A 19,432-nucleotide genomic window follows, 5' to 3' on the forward strand; every position below is an offset into this window, starting at 1 on the left:
CATTAATGCCTATGGAGCATGTACTATTTAATTAACCACAGCTTGCTAAATTTTCAACCAATTTTTAAATGGTTTGATTTGTTATAAACGCTAGAGGTGTAGTTATGTTATATATTTAGAGATAATTATAATCATGGACTTTAATATTAAATTAAAAAAGTATTTGGTAGAGCATTACCTGCCATAGCTGCACACATAGTGAAATTAAATTCAGTGTTTGTTAAACATTTAATTGTTTGATATTTTCTATTTCTAATTAATACATATACTCAATATAAAGGGGTAAGTTCACCCACATATTTTTAAAATAACCTGAACAAATAATGTACATTGTATGAATTCTGATTCATATTGGTTCAAATTACCCCAAGGCTTCTGGTTCATCTCGCCCCATGGCCATCGTTTTGATCAACCCAAATTAATTTAATGATCTTTTGCCAAATGATTCACATAGTTCTATGCATTGAATATCACTAACATGCATAATGTTTAAGTTTAGACCTGGGTCCATTTGCTTCAGCATAAAAATAATTACACCACAAAAGTCAAAGAATTCCACAGTCAGTTGGAAATGATGTTTGCGTTCTTATTTTAGGGTCTCGTGACAACTCGTGTGTATAGTTGTAAAGATCAAGGGGATGGTTCGTTCATCTTACCTGTTCTCCAGAACATATTTTATTGTACATTTTTAAATAAACATATTCACCAACATGACATCAAGGTTTATTTTATTAACAGGTGTGCACAATTCCAAAACAATTCAACATTCACTCCAAACCAACAGTCGCTTTCTTTGCCCTCCTCTCCCTGGCCAAGGCATTGCTCTTCTCCCGCTGCAGTTTCTGCACTGTTGCCAAGGCTGCATCGAGTTTGGCCTTTATAGCCTTGGGGCAGGAAGGCAATGCATACAGGTGGTCAGGGGCCATCCTCTTCAGGCTCTTTCTCCTCTCTTCAGTGACTGCCTGAGGCTTTGGAAAAATATATAAATAATAATAATGAGGACAGTATTAATGGTAACTTTTTGACAATTCATGTTCACCTATCAGTTCTGAGTTCAATGCAATGCTATGTTCTCCAAATCTACAAAATAAAACCCAAATCAGTATTCTTTTAATAAATTGATTTTAATTAATTGGCTTGGCTCAAGGCGAAATTATTTTTTGGGTCTCTTGACAAGAATGTCAGTTTTGATTGTAAAGGTTCCCTACACCTTGTTGTAGTTTGCACATGCTTATTCATAAAAGTATGAGTGACATGAGCCAGTGACAGCCTGTGGTTCTCAATCCTTTTACACAGATTACCACCTCATACACCTGGGCACCACTGAGATAAATGATTTAATGATAAACCATATGATGCTCTAAGTTGTGTACAAATACTCACATCATCAGGTGGAGGCTTATCCTGGTGCAGGTCTATGGGCAGGTTTTCTTCTGTTCTTCTAGAGGCAGCAGTACTTCTTGTTGCTACCGGCTAAAATATACAGTTAAATATGAAAATGTCCTTAATGCACAACACTTTATGTATTCCTAAACTTGCAGAAATTGTGAAAATACGTATATCACATATTCTTGTTGGTGAAAGATACACATACTCTTTGGAGATGAGCAGGGAACTTGAAAATGGTTGGCACAACACCAGCCTTCAGCCGGACAGTCTGCCCCGTCCTGTCAAAATCCTCACTCCTGAAATGTTCACTGCACAATTTGCAGTTCTTTGATGCAACAAAACCGTCCCTTCTTAGAGCAAGTTCCCATTGCCTCCTCTTCTCTGCGTTTAGGGGAAACCTTAAAAACATGAGAAGATATCAAGACATATGAATTATTGACAACAATTTACACCCCTCTTACCTTTAACATTAATAGTAAGGACAAAAATACTGAGCTAAATTATGATATTATTGGGGCAATTCATGTAGCCTATGCTTGAATGCCATTATGAAAACCTAAATAACAGTAAAATGTTAAAAGAAATGTAAAAAAAAATCAATGATTATGTAAACAAATGTTCTAAACATTTCTAAAACGTCAGGGTCAAAATAACTTGTATTATACAAGTACAAAATCACTAAGTAACAATTATCCAAACTAAGTCATTTCTTTACGAGTGAAAGGTGATCCCACGGGCTTTTGTTTTGAAGGAACGTTCGTTGGAGCATCCATATGCTGCACAAAAGTCTGGCATCTTGCACTGTAGGGTTTTTTTTCTGCAAACAAAGCCAGCCAGTTACTGTATCACAATGAATCTAAATCTAGGATATATTTCACTACTGAAACAGCTTGAAAATCATGTTAAAACGAAGGAGTAATTATGTCTTTCCCACCTGTATAGAATTAAGTCCAGGTTACTTTGTAATAGTTCAAGTGGCTCACATGTCTCATTCAAATCCTCTTGTTTCTTTGCTAGCTGATACCCAACTGCATCCACACAAATTATCATTTAGACAAAATCCGTCGAGAATTCAACAAGTTTAGTGTATTTTTGTTTGTGTAGGTCGCTCGCTCCGGAAGAGTCCCCCTAGGTAAGATGGCCGACCGGTGACGTCGCCGGCGAAAGTCCACTGCGCAAACTCAAACCAGTTTTCACCCAAAATTTGACTTCTCAGGTAGCAAATCTGATTCATAAGCTGCTCTTAAAAATACTTGTGATTGAAGCTAGGATGTTACCTTTTTATTTGTAACAAAATTTTCATTTGATATCGTGTGTTATGTATTGAACTTTATGGCAGCCGTGAGCTTCTTATTACCGAGGCTGTGTCTGACAGACAGTACGCAGGGCAGGTTTGCCCTCTGCTGACGCTGCCTGTGCGTCGTGTCACGGTGGCGGAAGATGGCTGACAGCGGAGCTTTGGCAGTGAAAAGATGCGACTCCGTGTCCGTCTCTGGTTCTGGCCCCGGCTCCGTGTCCTCAGTGAGCATGGAGGCGATCTCTGCGCTGACGGAGCTGGAGGACCTGGAACGGGTTTACCAGCAGCTCTGTGCCGAGGAGGTTGGTACCTCACATCCACGGTCACTTCCGTGACGCTCTGACCCAAAACAAATGACACAACCTGTGGTACTTTCAGTCAGAATACAAATACAAATACCTGTCACTGGAGTATTAAAAATACTGTAGCGTTTCGTGTTTTGTTCAATGTGTCAGCTGGTCTGATATCGGTCCAAATATCAATTCATATTGATAAGGTTGCATGATACGTCCAGGTTTTTCATATTAATAAGAATTATAATCATACATGGCAAAGTACAAAATTTATCTCAAGTTCTGAAGTATTAACACTCAAAATTAGTTATTTTAGCACATGTAGCATATTTCAATTAACAGCTAACATTTTAAAGACATATAACTCCATGCAGAATAAATTTATGTTTCTTCCAGTTAACTGCCAATTGTAAACTATAATTAAAATAAATTGGAAATATTTGCATACGTGTCAAAGCCTTCGATTGAGTTGGACGTATTTTCAATAAGCATACATTTATAACGGACTTAAAAAAAAATTTTATAGCACATCTGATTTTCCATTCCATAAAAATCAGCTAAATATTCAACTAAATAAACCATTTCATGTAATTACATTTGAGAAACTCAAACCTTGAGTAGAGCTGTAAATTAAAAGGTTATATCTGATGTTTTCTGATGGCAGTTTTTGGTGCTTTTATCCTAAAGCACCCTTTATCCATGTTCAAAACACTCGATAAAGATTCTGAATCATTTGTCTGTAATATTCTTGAGATTATTTCTGCAATATCTAGTCAAATCAATCTTTATTTGTATAGTTCCTTTCATACAGTAAAAAGCAACACACAGTGCTTTACAGCATTTTAAAAAAATTACAAAATAAACCCGTCCCCCAATGTGTACACACACACACACACACTCTTGACATACATGCAAACGTACACACATGCGCACACCCACATGCCTCACATTAGGGCGACATGGCATGGCGCTACAGATCAGGGAAAATGTGAATAATCAGCTCTTTATCAGACACCCGGATGCAAAAATTAGTTTCTACATATCTGAGGCTTCAGTATGAGTTTATTCATCTGCCTTGAGTGTTTTGAGATATACAGACAGATTGAAACTCACAAAAAAGTAGGAATATGCATTGTTCCATGGACTGTGTGTGTGTCTAAATATAATGTTTTTTGTGTAATAGAAAGAGGTGGAGGCTGAGCTGGACCGGCTGGTGGGACAGGAGGGGACCATTCACACAAAGATGTTTGCACTGCAGAGGATGGGGTACAGTGTGCACTGATCGCTGATTATTCATAAAACTACCAACCAACTTTAAAAACTTTAACAAACCTACTGTCCTGCAAATGTTTGGTTTTTTTTCTTTTCTTTGCTCTACAGACCCAATTTACAGCTGATTGGAGGAGATGCCAGTCAGCTGTCCGGCATGATCACGTTTACCTGCAGCTTGGCTGAAAATGTCAGTCGTAAAGTGAGACAGCTCGACCTGGCGAAGGTAACATCTGTCACTGAAACAATGTGAACTGCTGTTTATCTGCTGTTTAAATCACATAATCTCTGCAAAACCCATCTTTGTGTTTGCAGTAGCCCAACAGAGAGAGTTCAATTATGTGTTTTCATAGATTTTAATGTTTAGGATAACTTGTTGACACCTTTATCATTTGAAGTCTGTCCCACACTTTTTTTTCGTGGTTGCCCCCCACCTGGCCTCTTTGATTTGAAGACTGAAGTGAAATGCTGGTGCACACACCCTCTCCCATGTGCAAAACTGTCTCTGGTCTCTGCTCAAGCAGCATTATAATTTTTTTTGGCACATACAAATCTAATATGAGCGACTTCAGACCATCCATATCCTCAGGTTTCCTGTGATCTCTGGCATGTCACCAGGGGGTTTTAGATTGCAGGTTAATAACCTAGAACACATTCACTCATCAGTTGTGAGCTTTACACCTGGATGTTGTAGCTGAGATTCTCAATAAGATTTCCACTCTTGTAATTTTTAGGTTGCGTTTCCTCTCATAATTTTGTTATTAAACCATACTTTTCTCTGATTGTGTGTGTCATGTTTCCTGCAGACTCGGCTGTACAACGTCATCCAGCGAGCCGATGATATCCTCGACCTGAAGTTCTGCACAGACGGCGTCCAGACCGCTCTGCGTAACGAAGACTATGAACAGGCTGCTGCTCACATCCACCGATACCTCTCTCTGGACCAGTCGGTCATTGAGCTGAGCAGGCAGGGAGAAGAAAGTATGGAGCCTTTACATTTGTGTCACTGTGCATTCGGACAGCTTAGTGAGAATGAGGATATGCGTCTCGTCTGTGTTGACATGACTTAAATGCCTGGCGTTTGCACAGGCAGTGCTGTGGATGCCAGTCTGGTCATGCTGCAGGAGGCAGAGCAGAAGCTGAAGGTCATCGTCTCCGAGAAGCTGGATGAAGCCGTCGCGGCGGTCGACCTGGCGCAGGTGGAAAGGTTTTTCAAGATCTTCCCTCTGCTGGGCCTCCACCAGGAGGGCCTCACCCGCTTCGGTCAATATCTCTGCAGCCAGGTCAGTAGCACTTAGAGGTCAGAAAGCAAGGGATTATTAGTGAGAGCGTTGCTTGCTGTAACTTTTTGATGTTTTCTATGGGGCCAGCAATAAAATTATTTCTGCATCTGTGTAGAGTTGTATATCTAGTTGCATACATACATTGATTTGTGCATATTTGTATGTGTGTCTGTAATTCACTTTGTGCACTCATACTCTAACTGTGCATGAGAAATGTTGTGTGCCAGAATTTCTTTCACGATAAGCCACAATCAATACACAGCTGTTTTAGGAAAATTATGATACATTTTATCAGAGTCGATTTGTAGTTTCCAAAAATGGTGCATGAGCTCATGCTCCCAACAGTCACTGCAAAATATTTGCTGTTCTGTTTGAAATGATTAAAAGGTCGATACAGCGCCTCCTGCTGGTATGAGCGCTGTATCAACGCACAGTGCAGACAAACGTCACACAGCCTGATATGAAGAGTCTTGGCTTAGGATGAGGAAAGCCTGAGTTGTGGCAGATCTTGTGTCAGGGAAGAAGAGATGCAAAATCCATCAGTGAAAATCCAGTTGGTTTAGAGGCTGCCTGAGGTGGCAGACAGAGACTTTCACAGGACCTAGTAGACATGTCCAAATCCGCGTATACACACACACTTCATACACATCCAGATTGTTAGACTCATACAGTTTTTTTTGTTCATGCAAGTTGGATTGTGCATGCAAAAATCTCATTACAGGCACACGCTAATCTGCATGCACACACAGTTCTGCTCCTGTAACGGCCCCATAAGGTCATGTTTTTGTACGTCTATTTTTGAAATTGAATTGACGTGTTTTGTGTTTCATCTGGCTAATTCCTGTGACAAAAATCATCGTCATGGACTGAAAAACATTTCAAGGAAAGAAAACCGCGCTGTGTTCACCTCTTATCAAAGAATAAAGCAGTTGTTGTGTAAGGCCTTTAATGAATACAGGCAAATTTGGCCTTGGTTATAATGAATTATTACAGCTTCCAGCTCATGTCTATAGTTCAATGAAGTCACTGTAACTCCTTCCAAAATGTCAATCGCTCCTTTTTAATTCTATCTTTTCATATCTTGTCAAATGGCATCCTTAGACCGGTTCAAAAATTTCTTCACATTTCGTGGTAAGATGAGAGGTTTGTGTGACCGTGGTTGCAGTGTGCTGCTCATAAAGCATGTTACCACTGGGAAGAAAATCTCTGTGGCTGTAAATCAGCTGATATCACTTCAAAAGCATTTACAAATGATGCCCTTTCATTCTGTTCATCTCTGCCTAGACCCCCTCACTGCGGGTTACTAATTAGCTTATAATACATCTATGTTACTGAGAATCTCAGCCTTTATCCTTCAGTCAGATTTGTTACAGTATGTCAAATTGATTCTGATTAAATCACATCATGAATTATTCTCTCTGTGTTTCTCACACTTTCGCTCACACAGCTTGCCTCCAAAGCCGAGGAGAACCTGCTGTTAGCTACAGGAGGAGATCTTGGCGAGAAGAGAGCTCTGCTGATATTTGCAGACACTCTAACTCTGCTGCTAGAAGGTGAGAAAAGTGTGCACGTGTGCCGTGCACGCATGCCCTTGTTCACTGTCTTTGTAAGCTTCAAAAGGCAGCAGCATTTTACATATTTGCAAAGAGTTTGGGTTGATCGACATTACTGGACATGATTCCACTGATGGGGTCGTTTTCAGGCATCGCTCGTGTGGTGGAGACCCATCAGCCCATCGTGGAGACGTACTACGGGCCGGGGCACCTCTACACGCTCATCACTCACCTGCAGCAGGAGTGCGACCGGCAGGCCCAAAAAGTTGTCGACAAATTCATTCAGCAGAGAGACTACCACAACAAGGTTGGTCCATCCTGAGCTGTGCTGAGTTTCTTCCCTGCATCTCTTCCCCGTTGTGATGTTGAGCGTGCTCTCTAGTTTCAGATCGTCCAGAGCAGCATGATGAAGAGCGTGCCAGCAGAACGGATCGAGCCAAGGTGTGGGAGGATATCACAGCAACATGTTGTGCTTCTGCTCTAATTCTGTGTGTGTAGTGATCTGGGTTTTCACCTCCGTGTCACACGAACAGGGAGCTGGACCCCGTGCTGTCAGAGGTCACCATGATGAACGCCAGGGCGGAGCTTTACCTGCGCTTCCTGCGTCGCCGAATAATGGCCGACTTCGAAGTTGGAGATGCTCAGAGTGTCACGCAAGGTAGATTTTGTTTAAACAGGTTTGATTTAATGTCTTTGTTTCTTTTGTAAGTGCAGGAGCATCTGAGAAAATAAGAATACAGTGGTAAAGTTCCTTATTTCATATCAGAGCCCACAATCATCACAATTACATGTTTACAAGTTTGTTTGTTTTTTCTTGCTTTTCTTATGACACAGAGCATCAACAAAACGTGGAGAAGCTGCTTAAACACTGCCAGCTGAGCAGGACGATGCAGGAGCTGATCGGATACTACATCCCAATGGAAGAATACTACATGAGAGAGTCCGTTAACAAGGTCAGTTGCATACAGTTAACATATTGTGGATGTTGCAGGTAAAGTAGAAGCCATAATCTTGATAGATTGTTTGCGATAGAGGTGTTCAGCCGATCGAAGTTGCTCATTCTTTCCCGAAGGCCTCCTTTCCCGACAGCCTTTGTTTTTCTTCAGCGTCGAGCCTGCCCACATGGAGCATCAAGTATTTGTCATTTGGACTCGGCTCCATTGTATTTTTGTCTGCCAAATGACATCAACTTGTTGCCAACTGAGTGTTCCAGTAATCTAAATCCTCAGATTTCTTCTCAGTGCATTAATTTGAAAGATTTAAAATAAATTTGACAAGAACATCCAACTTGGGACGTTTTATCTAAGACTCAAAATCTTGTGACGTCCTCTCGAAGAGCATTATTATAACATTCTCTTCTTAATCTAGATCCTGTTTACTTTTCCCCTTTAGGCCGTTGCCATGGATACTTATGAAAAAGGTCAGCTGACCAGCAGCATGGTGGACGACTGTTTCTACATTGTGAAGAAGTGCATCAGCCGCGCGTTGTCCAGCTCCAGCATCGACTGCCTCTGTGCCATGATCAATCACGCCAACTCCGTGCTCGAGTCCGACTTCAGGTGCCGCTTCACCCTCCAGCTAATATGATCAATGCTTTTTCACACGATCGACCTCCCAGTCCTGACCCGGCCGTGTCTCCCTCCGCCCGTCAGGGAGGTGCTGTATAACAAGCTGCGGCAGGGTTTCCCCGCTACGACGCTTCTGGACATCCAGCGAGGCGTCAGCAGCGCCGTCAGCCTGATGCAGAGCAGCCTGCAGCAGGGGAAGTTCAACACGCTGGGCATCGAGAGCGCCGAAAATGCCAAGGCTGCGTTTCTAGTAAGACCAATACCAATACCAATTTGTCACTCAAAATAAAGGCAATGAGCTCTTCTATTTTCTCACCTTCAATAAGCTGTATTTTCAGAATGACTCACACTGGAGTCAGCTAACTACCCACTCTGATTCTCTTTTTGTCACCCAGGTGACTCTGAATAACGTTGAAGTGTGCAGTGAGAATATCTCAACCCTAAAAAGAAACCTGGAGGTAAGTTCCTTCTGTGCCAAAGCTCCGCCTTTCTCCGGTTCATCCTGATTTGTCGTCATGTGTTGTTCGTCTCCCGACAGAACGACTGCTCCAAGCTGTTCAGTCAGGGCGCCGGGTCTGGTGAACAAGCCAAGATCGAGAGCTGTTTGTCCGACCTCGTCGGCACCTCCACAAAGTTCAAAGATCTCCTACAGGTGACGCGCAACCACAAGTCACACACACACACTGTATGTTTCCATAATGCCGATGAATATTATTATTATTTAGTATGACAGAACACTTGACAGTCGCTTTTTAAGGCCCACAAGAGAATTAAACACAGTCGGCTTTTATGACTCCAGTATCAAGCCTTTGTTTAAAAGAAGGCATTGAGGGAAAAAAAATATTGCACAAAACTAATCATTGTTTTTACTGCAGTTGTCTTCAGATGACGGGTGATGGCGGTAATTGTCTGAACATGCCTCTCTCTGACATGCGGCACTCACTGAGTCACGGGTTTGAATTCTGTTTGACAGGAGGGTCTGACTGAGTTGAACACAACAGCCATAAAGCCTCAAGTCAAACCGTGGATCAGCAGCTTCTTGTCCATCTCACACAACATAGAGGAGGTAACGTTCTGAGGGGTGCGCGTACAGACCCATCAGAGGTTGGGAACAGTGCGGTTCTAACTGCCGGTCCGTCCACAGGAGGAGTTTAATGACTATGAAGCCAACGACCCCTGGGTGCAGCAGCTCATCGTCAACTTGGAGCAGCTCATGGCGGAGTTTAAAGTATTCTCTCCTGTCGAGCTTTGTCTGTTTGCATCCTCGCTGTTCTCTGACTGCTTTCTTCTCTAACTTGTGGCGTCTGTGTCCCCTCAGACGGCCCTCTCCCCCATCATCTACGACACACTTACCAGCCTCATGACCAGCCTGATATCCATCGAGATGGAGAAGACGGTCTTGAAATGCTCCTTCAGCAGGGTGAGGCGCTGACCTTGGCCACAAGGTGGCAGCGAGCTCCTAATGCGTCACATCCCCGATGCTCACATGGGGAAGAAAAGCCTCAGCACTGATTTATTAATGAGTTCATGGAGGCCTGGAGGAGAGGGCGCCTCCTTTTCGCAGTATCCTGTTTACAGCAGCGCCTCAGCACAAAAGCGCATTTTCTTACACTGTGTGTGTGTGTGTAACATGTAACGCTGGTGAAGCGGCGCCGCAGCGGCGTTGGGTTTGAGTCCACAGCTTCAGTCTGACCCTCCATGCCGGTCTCTGTGTTTCAGCTCGGAGGGCTGCAGTTTGATAAAGAGCTGCGGTCTCTGGTGGCGTATCTCACCACTGTGACCACCTGGACCATCAGAGACAAGTTCGCTCGACTCACACAAATGGCGACCATCCTCAACCTGGAGCGGGTACGTCTGACCGTCACAGCTCTATTTTTAGACATTTACATCACTGCTAGTGTAGTTTAGATGTGAGTTACTCTCATGGGTAGTTTAGGATTTCTTTCTGTTCCAGTGTTAGAATTATAATTAAATATTTTAGTCTTAATTATTTACATCTGGAAGCATTTCATATAAACGGATTTATTTCAAGCCTGTTTTGTTTGATTGTTGATCGTGTTAGAGCCATCTTCCAATGTTGGAATATTTTAATTAATCAGATGGTTTTGCCTTTTTTGAAGTGTCTTAAAAAGTCTGTGAGGTGATTTTTTTTTTCTCCTGGTGGATTTGTTTCAAGTTCAAATGATTGGAATAAGTTAATCGCCTTGCCTTGCAAGATTTTGAAATTCTGCAGTGTAGTAATGCTGGTTTGCTTTTTACCTCCAGAAACATTTTTTTAGGAATAAAATCAAACTTCCAAACTCATAGATTTGCAGTCTGATGTAGAAACTTCCCCTCCTACAGTGCAGCAGCTTCAAACACTTCCCTTATTTTATAGTTACGATTACAAACGAGTTGCTGGCTTGAAGTTGTCCGCTCAGTTTTTCTTTTATCAGCTCCTAAATCACTCTGGCTCTTTGCACTGCAGGTCACAGAGATCTTGGATTACTGGGGCCCTAATTCGGGGCCCCTGACGTGGCGGCTGACCCCGGCAGAGGTGCGTCAGGTTCTGGCTCTGAGAATCGACTTCAGAAGTGAAGACATCAAGAGGCTGAGACTGTGACCCCAGAGCTGACCTGCTGGTTGGAACAGACTCCAATAAAATACCCACCTTTCACTAAAGGGCCGATCGGGGCTTGATCTGTGTCTGTGAATGGACACCAGGACTTCTTCATGTAAAAAACTAAGGTGCTCACTGCTGTTCGGAGGTTTCCAGACTGTCAGAGTTCTATGGGTGTCGGTGGAAGGAGCGGTGAAATCTCCACATGTCAATTAACAGTAAAATATGAGATGTTCCCCGAAATCTTTAATTAAAAGTGTGACTCTGTAATTGTATCACCGCGGGAGTTCAAACCTTTTAACCTGTGACTGGCTGTGAGAAACGGGGACGCGTTGGGACTGCGGAGCGGCGCTCTGCGGCTGTCAGCGAGACGGAGCAGTAATGAACATCATACCCATTAAACTGACAGAAGCAGGTCAGACAGCTGATCCAGCGTAGTCATTCAATATATGAATAGCTCCTTGTCTGTGATGATGGAACACTTTTAACCTAATAAATTGAGAGCTGCTGTGCGACGCCTCTGATCCCTGCCGTCCGCCGCATTTCACCCGGCGCTGCCCTACTGCCGTGCGAGGCCTGCTCCCAATCCTTTATACATATTTCGGACGCTAAATACAAAGCTGTGTTCACCGTGCAGCGAAGCATTAAAAGTGGTCCACTCTCATAACGTTCAGCCTAATTTCCTGGTCTAACCTTAATTCTCTGCGCAGATTGAAGCAGGTCAGCTTGGGTTTGAAACGTTGACTGAGGGCGTAGAACCCAGTCGGCCGGTAATCAAGACTCAGACCACGGAGGCGGGAGTAGTTAGGAAAAGTGTGGCTTTAATGTAAACACAACATTCGATTGGCTCAGCACAAACATTCCACATGAGAGCAACCAATAAACTACTGAATAGGATGGGGTGCAGCACAAAAACATTCACAGTAAAAAAAAAATCTGGTATAATCATAATATATATATACAGTACGGTGCTTTGTAAGGTGAGAATGAGATAGGATATGAGGGCTGATATGTGGTGGGAGCATACAGGGGTGGGAAGAGGAAGTTTTGGGTGCACAGGTGAGAATGGAGAGCTGTACTTTTTTTTTTTTTTTTTTTCTCTGTGAAAAGAGAAACGTGACGGACAAACAGAGGAAGATGAGGTGGAGAGGAAGAGGGGAAAATGGTTCCCTGTTCACTGATCAGAGGACGAAAAGGTTTGTTTTTTAAAAAAATAGAACAAAACAAAATATAAATAAATAAACCTTGACTCCTCAGACAGAGGCCGCCTCAAATGATATTGTTCTCCTCGTGCAGTCGTTCCTAGTTCTACACAGATTCACACCGAAGGGTCGAGCGCCACAAGGAGAACTAGATGTCATTGGAGGGCTTCTTGCTTTTTTTTAACCCTCTGAACCGCAGACAGGTATCAGTGCACCCCAATTTCTCATGACAGGAAATAAATAATGTGGCACGGGATCTCAGGAGGTAGGAGGAGGCATGTCGGGCATGAGGCTTAAATAAATAAATCATTCGATGATAATAAAATGAGAAATCTTTCACTTAAATAATATAATTGATAATATGCGCTAGGATCCTATTTTCCCCTATCTGTTGTTCTCAGATGGTTGGCACCGATATGACTTTTTTTCTTTTCTTCTTCTTTTTTTCCTTTTTCTTTGCATTTTTTTTTCTTTTTTTTCGAGATATCATTGGCTGATAGGTATTTCCTCATGGCGCTACAGGAGGCCGGTGGTGATGGCCAACCACCCTGCACATAAGAGTCCTCTCTTTTAATAAAAGAGGAAACCAAGAGTGGAAAAGACCTGCGGGCTACTCGGTCATGTGTGGCTCTGAAGGAAAGTTAAAATAGCCTCCTTTTTTCTATCCATAAACCTCAGCCACGAGTACAGCGCCTCCCCAACATCATCATCTCCACCTTCACACACACACGCACACACACACACACACGCACACACACACACACAGCAGCTCTTCAGACTGAACACCAGAGGCTATAATTCAGAGTGGATGGAAATCGCCTCGAGACAGAAGAAGGAAATGCCACAAAGAACGGGACAATATTCCACATTGTGTTTGGAGGGTAACATTGCACGCTCCTCGCGTTACATTTCTAGGCTTTCTTTCTTTTCTTTTTTTAAACAAGGCCCACTCAAATCCCCCCCCCCTGGTGCTGCCACTTTCCTGACCTCCCCAAGCTGTTGACAAAGTCATCAACAAAATATGAAACATTCAGCTCAAAAAACACATTTTTTTTTTTTCTTTAAAAGACAAAACTGGGGTTGTATACTGAAATCAAAAGAGAAGAGGGAGGGAACAAATCATGGCAATAATCCAGTGTGGTGTCTGACGGCAGCTCTTTGGGTCCATTTTGGACGTGTAGAATTACATATTTATGTGTTTAAGTATCATCAAAATTATCATTATTAACACCTCATACGCTCCATGACAACCTCTGTGCTTGGCCAGGCCTCAGTATAAGCCACACCCTCTAAGGTTGTTTGCGATAATGATGTCAGTGACGGCATCAAACACTACCTGGATGTTCCCTGTGTCTGTGGCACAGGTCAGGTGACAGTAGATCTCCTTGTTGGGAGAACGGTTCTTACTCTCAAACTGAACCTGAATATACGCTGTAGCGTCGTCGTAAGTGTTAGCACCTGCGGGCAGACGGGAGAAACAGAGTGTGAGGGGTCAAACACTCCCCGCGCTGTGGCGAATGGCTGGGCGTGGAGACTCACCTGTGTATTCTGGAAAGCAGATCGTCAGTGGGGACTTCTTGATTTTTTCAGCGAACAGATCCTTCTTGTTGAGGAAGAGGATGATGGAGGTGTCGATGAAGAATTTGTTGTTGCAGATGGAGTCGAAAAGCATGAGCGACTCATGCATGCGGTTCTGCGGGACAAACAATGTTGACGTCAGAGAGAGAGAAGTTTTAAAAAACTCTCTTTATATCGCTTTGTCAAAAACAGGGACAGTAGTACTTGATATTTTGAAACATTTATCAATGCAATTGTCCAAAGGGTAGATTCACTGGATATCAAAAAACAGCAGAACAAACAATTCACAAGAAGTGTATTTTTCCTGGTAACTGAGCCTCAGGCAGCTGGCTGACATACTATTAATGAGTTTTTTATATAACTTTGATCCATTTTCCCCTTTTTTCACCGGATGCAGACTATGAAACTCTTCTCCGAGACTTTATTACTGCTTGGTGACTGAGAAGAAAGTCCAGTAGCGGTGGCAATACAGTAGAGATGACTGACACTCTGACAAGATGCATAAGATTTCGTCATTATTGTGGAACAGCTAAATTAAGGCGATAGGTTAAGAAAAAAACTCATTTATGAAGCTGGTGCCTTCACAAATAAAAAAAAACTTTTTCAACATATCATTGTTCATTTTTTCCCTTTTTTCTTACTTGGGCTCGCTGTTCTCCGTAATAATCCAACTTTCCCCACGGTTTTACTGATAGATGGCATCTCGTCTTATGAGACAGTATCTAACATCCTCGTTTCAAAATATCATCCAACATCTGTTCCAGGTCATTGTCGTAAGTGACGGGATGCAGGATTGCAGTTGACTGTGGGCGGGTCATCTGCTCTATTACTATTTTATCCAGTTCAAACACTTGTGTTTTCTGTTTTGCCCGTTGGTTCGATGAGAGTGACGGTAGAGCCACACTGAGGGGTTCAGGCTGGATTAAGAGAGACACACTTACAGTTGTTTCATCTTCATGGAGCACCTGGTCGTATCCGCTCAGAGCAACGCAGAAGATTATGGCTGTCACATCTTCAAAGCAGTGGATCCACTTCTTCCTCTCTGACCTCTGACCTCCCACGTCAAACAGCCTTGAAAAGGAGTCAAGACGTCAGTTCAGACTTGGCGCTGCGGCACCTGTGTTTATAACTCAGGTGACGTATTAAAAGCCAAATCAAGTATTAGTTAGTACCTGAAATGGAGGTTTTTGAAGGTGAAGTGGGTTTCGACGATGCCGGTGGTCTTCACTCGGGTTCTCAGGATGTCCTGCTCTGTGGGCTGGTAGTCCGCTGCCCCGATCCGGTCTAGACTGTCCAGGTAGCTGATGACAACAGGACAGAGGACGGTTGAAAGCCCCGCCGACGATCGCAAGATCTGCGCTGTGTTTTCGGGTGAAGGTTCTGGTCGTCCTTTAGTTTTACTCACTATTTAGCAGAGTCGTTAAGCTGGTATTCCCGTGCACGGTTGAAGCACTCCTGAGTGCCAGCGTCAGCCCATACACGCTTCATCGCAGTGAGCAGCTCCGCAGAGTACGGCTCTGTGTCCTCCATACGACTGACCACGTCACAGACCAGCTTAGCATCAGCCTGGACAAACACGTTGACACAGCGGTCAGGAGAAAAGAAAAATTTTCTTTCAGAAATGCTGAGATGGTATTTGGGGGTATTTTCTGCAATGAGGAGTAGTTTATCATCCTGATTTCCTAAGACTGGTGCTACAAACTAACTACAGAGCTGAGAATTTTTGAAGAAGAGGAACGTATGGAAGGCGACGACTAACTTTTCGGTCCTTGTCTCCAAACTCGATGCCCAGTGAGTCCATGGCTCGGAGAATGGCCGCCAAGCTCTGGATGGTGTTGCTGTAGACCACAGGCTTATACTGCTTCACATCATCCCCAGAAAAACCATCTTCGTGGATAATCCTGCATGCGTACAGAGATATTAGCGTAGAAACACAAGCTCGCAGAGAGCAGAAACACTCACACGCGTCCATATGTTCGTGCAGACATAAACAATGGCCTTTCCCCAGTCAAAGCCCCACCTGCTCCTGCAGAGCTGCGTCGCTTTGGGACACTGGGTAATATGACTTGGCATCAAACCAAACATACCATTCACAGCTACTCTTACCCTCGATCCCACTGACACTCCCTTAAAGTGTGCCGTGGGTAATGGGTCAGGAATTGATCACATCTCACTCTGCCATCTCTAATTGGGCAGTAATGTGATATTTAAACCATTTATAATTCATAATGGGAAATGAAGTGATATTAGTCAGAGCACAAATCAATCACACCACGCAGAACTCGCTGTAGTTAAAACTCCTGATAATCTGGCCAGCATTGAATTATCCAACAGCACTCGCTCACCTTGACTGCAGCTGCCAAACAAAAACCAGGTCCTCAAACTGAACTCCAGATCCTGGTTTTTAAAGTTTTAACACAGCTTCTCATCCCGCCTCTGACTGGCCATCGATTTACTTGATGAGGAAGATAAATAAAAGGATAGGGGCTGGAACATATTCACTGCTGTAGTGCACATTATGAAATGTATGAGAGCAGAGATCAACTACCTGGATCAGGCCTGAATCCTCACCACCATCACAGAAATTAATGGTTTTATGGAGCAAAAGAACCACAATGAGGATGGAATAAAATCATGTAAAGCTTGAAGTTTGCAGGGTTGCTGCTTTTGACTACAAAGTATATATGAAATCTGACATTTTCCTGCACCTCAAGGTTCCTTTAAATATCAGTCCAAATCACGCAAAGCATATGAAAGAAAAAATGAATGATCAACCATCAACATAGTTCACGCTCTCTGCTTTGAAATAATGAATGTAATAATAATTGCAAATACAAATTCAGATTTAGTGTTATATTCTGTTGTTTATTTAGTTTTGGCAATGCGCCTGTGATTAGTGATGATGAATTAAGCTCCATAAACCAAATGATGAAATGTACTTCTGAGTCTTTAAATAATAGTGGTATCAACTGAGCTGCACATTATTCTAAATGATATTTGGTGCATTCAATCAGAAAGAGATTTTTTTTTTTTTTTTGGTTTGAAATGACCCAGATAATCACAATATTTAAGAAAGCGATGGATCTATGGGCTTCAGTTTTAAACATCTGCATGCATATAGTGTGTGTTTGTTAAACTATACAAACCAATCAGAGTCTGACAGTGGACAAGTATAAAAATAGACATCAGTGACATTTCTGCAGCTGCAACTGGCGAGCACAGTGAGCGCTACATCACCTATAGATGAAGTTTCACACACCGACCATGTCCTCCAAGCTTTCTGCATCGTTTAAGCTGCGGCATTCTCACAAGTCACATTTCCTAACCATCCTGAGCCTTAACACTGCTGTTACGACAATACGTCCAGGTCCCAGTTACCTGGAGGGTTTGTGATGATGGTGAGGAGACGCAACACAGTTGAGCATGCTAGATGCACCCTCCAACAACTTAAACTTTATGGCTACCAGTGTGTGTGTTAAAAACCCCTACACCTGCTTGAGCTAAAGCAAGCCCTCAGAGTATTTGTAATCACTATTCGGCCCCAACGTCTTGATTTCAGGGCAGAGCTCTGAGTTATGGGCAACCAGAGACCACAGGGAGGGTAATGAGGTGAAGGGAAGAGGAGGAAGGAAGCAGGGCATGGAGGGAGGGTGCAGCAGCAGCAGCAGCAGCAGCAAGTGCAGTGCAGGAAGGAGACGGAGATATTCACAGTGTGAGCTGCTGCTAGAGAAGATGCTTCCCAGGGCCAAATATACAAAGGACCGAGCCTTTTCTGTCCTGAAACATCTAGAAACTTAACTAAGAGCTTTAGATGCAGCAACAACAGTCGTTTAAAACATCAAAGGGTGATTTAGCTTAGACAGTGGGAAGGTTTAGATGCGGTTTTAGAAGCCATATTTCTGCGTAAATCCGCTTTATAGGCAAAGTACTCCTGGCGATATCGGGCACTTAAAGCCATTAAGATTAAAAGCAGAGGTATTCACTAATGGAGCTGTAGTGACCTCACTGTAATTCACACACACACACACATACACACACACACACACACACACACACACACACACACATACACGCACGCACGCACACACAAACACACACACACACACACACACACACACACACACACACGGAGGAACAACACCCACACATCCCCAGCCGCACACTCCCTGTGGTCCAGTAAAACCCTCGGTAACTAGATTTCAGCACCCCGGCAGTGAACAGCACCCTGGGACGGAGCGCCGCGGGCCTCCGCAGCCTCCCTGTCGGTCTGCAGGAGGTGCTCGAGTCACCGGCACTCCTCCGGGGCTACGGCCTCTCGAAACATGGCGGCTCAACCTCCCCTAGCACAGACAGGCGAGGCGCAATCTCGGGCCTTTCACTCCGGCTGTGCGGGAGAAGGGCAGAGCCAGCCAAAAGGGAGCCACTTACTTCATCTGTTTGACGATGGTGCTTTTGCCGGACTCTCCGCCGCCTGTAAAGAACGGAGGGCAGAGTGAGAGCCGGGCAAAGCGAATTCAGTACCACGGAGAGCACCTCCGCCCCATGCAGCAGTCCCACCACAGCGACACCGCGCCAGCAGCCCCGCGGCCGGGGCCGGGGCCGGGGCCGCCGCCTCTCTTACCGAGCAGCAGCAGCTTGACGTCCTTGGCGGCCACCAGCCCGTCCTCCTTCAGGTTTTTCTCGATGGCCTTGCTCCGGTCCAGAGCGGCGCGCTCCTCGGCGCTCAGTGTACATCCCATGTTTCCAGGCGAATGAGCAATCCCGTCGTCTCCCCGGTCCGCCCTGTCCCTCGCCGACTCTCAGTCAGTGCGTTGTCTCTCACTGGCGCTCTCCTCCTGCGCTGTCCGCTACAGCATTAGGCCCGGATTGAGGGCAAAACAAGAGCCGGGATCCCGAAACGGTCGTTTCTCCGTGACTGCGCGTCTCTCGCTCCGTCCCCTCTCTCCGAGGGGGTTGGGGGGTGGGGTCGATGTGCTGGAGCCTGCGGGGTTGGGGTTGTTGTTAGGTGGGGAGGGGGCTCTCTCTCTCTCTCTCTCTCTCTCTCTCTCTCTCTCTCTCTCTCTCTCTCTCTCTCTCTCTCTCTCTCTCTCTCTCTCGCTCTCTCTCTCTCGCTCTCTACAGGGCGGCGCTGGTGATGAGGATGATGATATGAGAGGAAGAGGAGGGCCGGCCGCGCGCAGACTCACCTATAACGCAGACAATCTGGCTGACGTCAGAGCAGCCGGGCTCTAATCACGTCCGATGGAAGACTGTTCGAACGACACGAGAGACGTTTAAATGGCAAATGCTGTCCCCTCGGCCTCGTGCTGGCGGTGGACACGGTGCGGAATTAAAACGCCCGAAGACGGTCGCCGTAAACCCCCCCCTCCCACCACCCCCGAGCGTGAATGACGCTTAATAA

At 44.3% G+C, this 19,432-nt stretch overlaps 3 protein-coding genes across 4 annotated transcripts; 1 reads left to right on the forward strand and 2 right to left on the reverse strand.

Moving 5' to 3' along the window:
* Positions 1 to 709: 709 nt before the first annotated feature.
* On the reverse strand, positions 710 to 2,525 carry LOC115389642 (THAP domain-containing protein 2-like). Of its 2 annotated transcripts, none has more exons than XM_030093152.1 (5): positions 2,324 to 2,525; positions 2,124 to 2,206; positions 1,595 to 1,787; positions 1,384 to 1,473; positions 710 to 968 (listed from the first exon to the last, which is right to left on the reverse strand). In XM_030093152.1, the coding sequence occupies exons 2-5, from the start codon at positions 2,156 to 2,158 to the stop codon at positions 768 to 770; spliced, it is 519 nt and encodes a 172-aa protein (XP_029949012.1). In that variant the 5' UTR covers positions 2,159 to 2,206; positions 2,324 to 2,525; the 3' UTR covers positions 710 to 767. The 2 variants fall into 2 exon arrangements, with proteins under 2 accessions (XP_029949012.1, XP_029949003.1); XM_030093143.1 differs by having other exon boundaries at positions 2,105 to 2,206.
* A 271-nt stretch (positions 2,526 to 2,796) lies between these two features.
* On the forward strand, positions 2,797 to 12,480 carry cog4 (component of oligomeric golgi complex 4). The gene is made up of 19 exons (XM_030098623.1): positions 2,797 to 2,988; positions 4,163 to 4,245; positions 4,360 to 4,474; positions 5,055 to 5,229; positions 5,338 to 5,531; positions 6,979 to 7,084; positions 7,234 to 7,391; positions 7,467 to 7,525; positions 7,618 to 7,742; positions 7,919 to 8,037; positions 8,477 to 8,643; positions 8,737 to 8,902; positions 9,048 to 9,110; positions 9,191 to 9,304; positions 9,626 to 9,718; positions 9,797 to 9,880; positions 9,971 to 10,072; positions 10,372 to 10,500; positions 11,120 to 12,480. Exons 1-19 carry the CDS (start codon positions 2,830 to 2,832, stop codon positions 11,252 to 11,254), a joined length of 2,346 nt encoding a protein of 781 aa, XP_029954483.1. The 5' UTR covers positions 2,797 to 2,829; the 3' UTR covers positions 11,255 to 12,480.
* Positions 12,481 to 13,369: 889 nt separating this feature from the next.
* On the reverse strand, positions 13,370 to 19,064 carry gnao1b (guanine nucleotide binding protein (G protein), alpha activating activity polypeptide O, b). The gene is made up of 8 exons (XM_030110040.1): positions 18,653 to 19,064; positions 18,460 to 18,502; positions 15,791 to 15,932; positions 15,437 to 15,597; positions 15,204 to 15,332; positions 14,973 to 15,102; positions 13,993 to 14,146; positions 13,370 to 13,911 (listed from the first exon to the last, which is right to left on the reverse strand). The coding sequence occupies exons 1-8, from the start codon at positions 18,768 to 18,770 to the stop codon at positions 13,724 to 13,726; spliced, it is 1,065 nt and encodes a 354-aa protein (XP_029965900.1). The 5' UTR covers positions 18,771 to 19,064; the 3' UTR covers positions 13,370 to 13,723.
* Between the last annotated feature and the right edge of the window lie 368 nt (positions 19,065 to 19,432).

This window comes from Salarias fasciatus, chromosome 1, assembly GCF_902148845.1.
Source record: "Salarias fasciatus chromosome 1, fSalaFa1.1, whole genome shotgun sequence".
NCBI classification, from domain to species: domain Eukaryota; kingdom Metazoa; phylum Chordata; class Actinopteri; order Blenniiformes; family Blenniidae; genus Salarias; species Salarias fasciatus.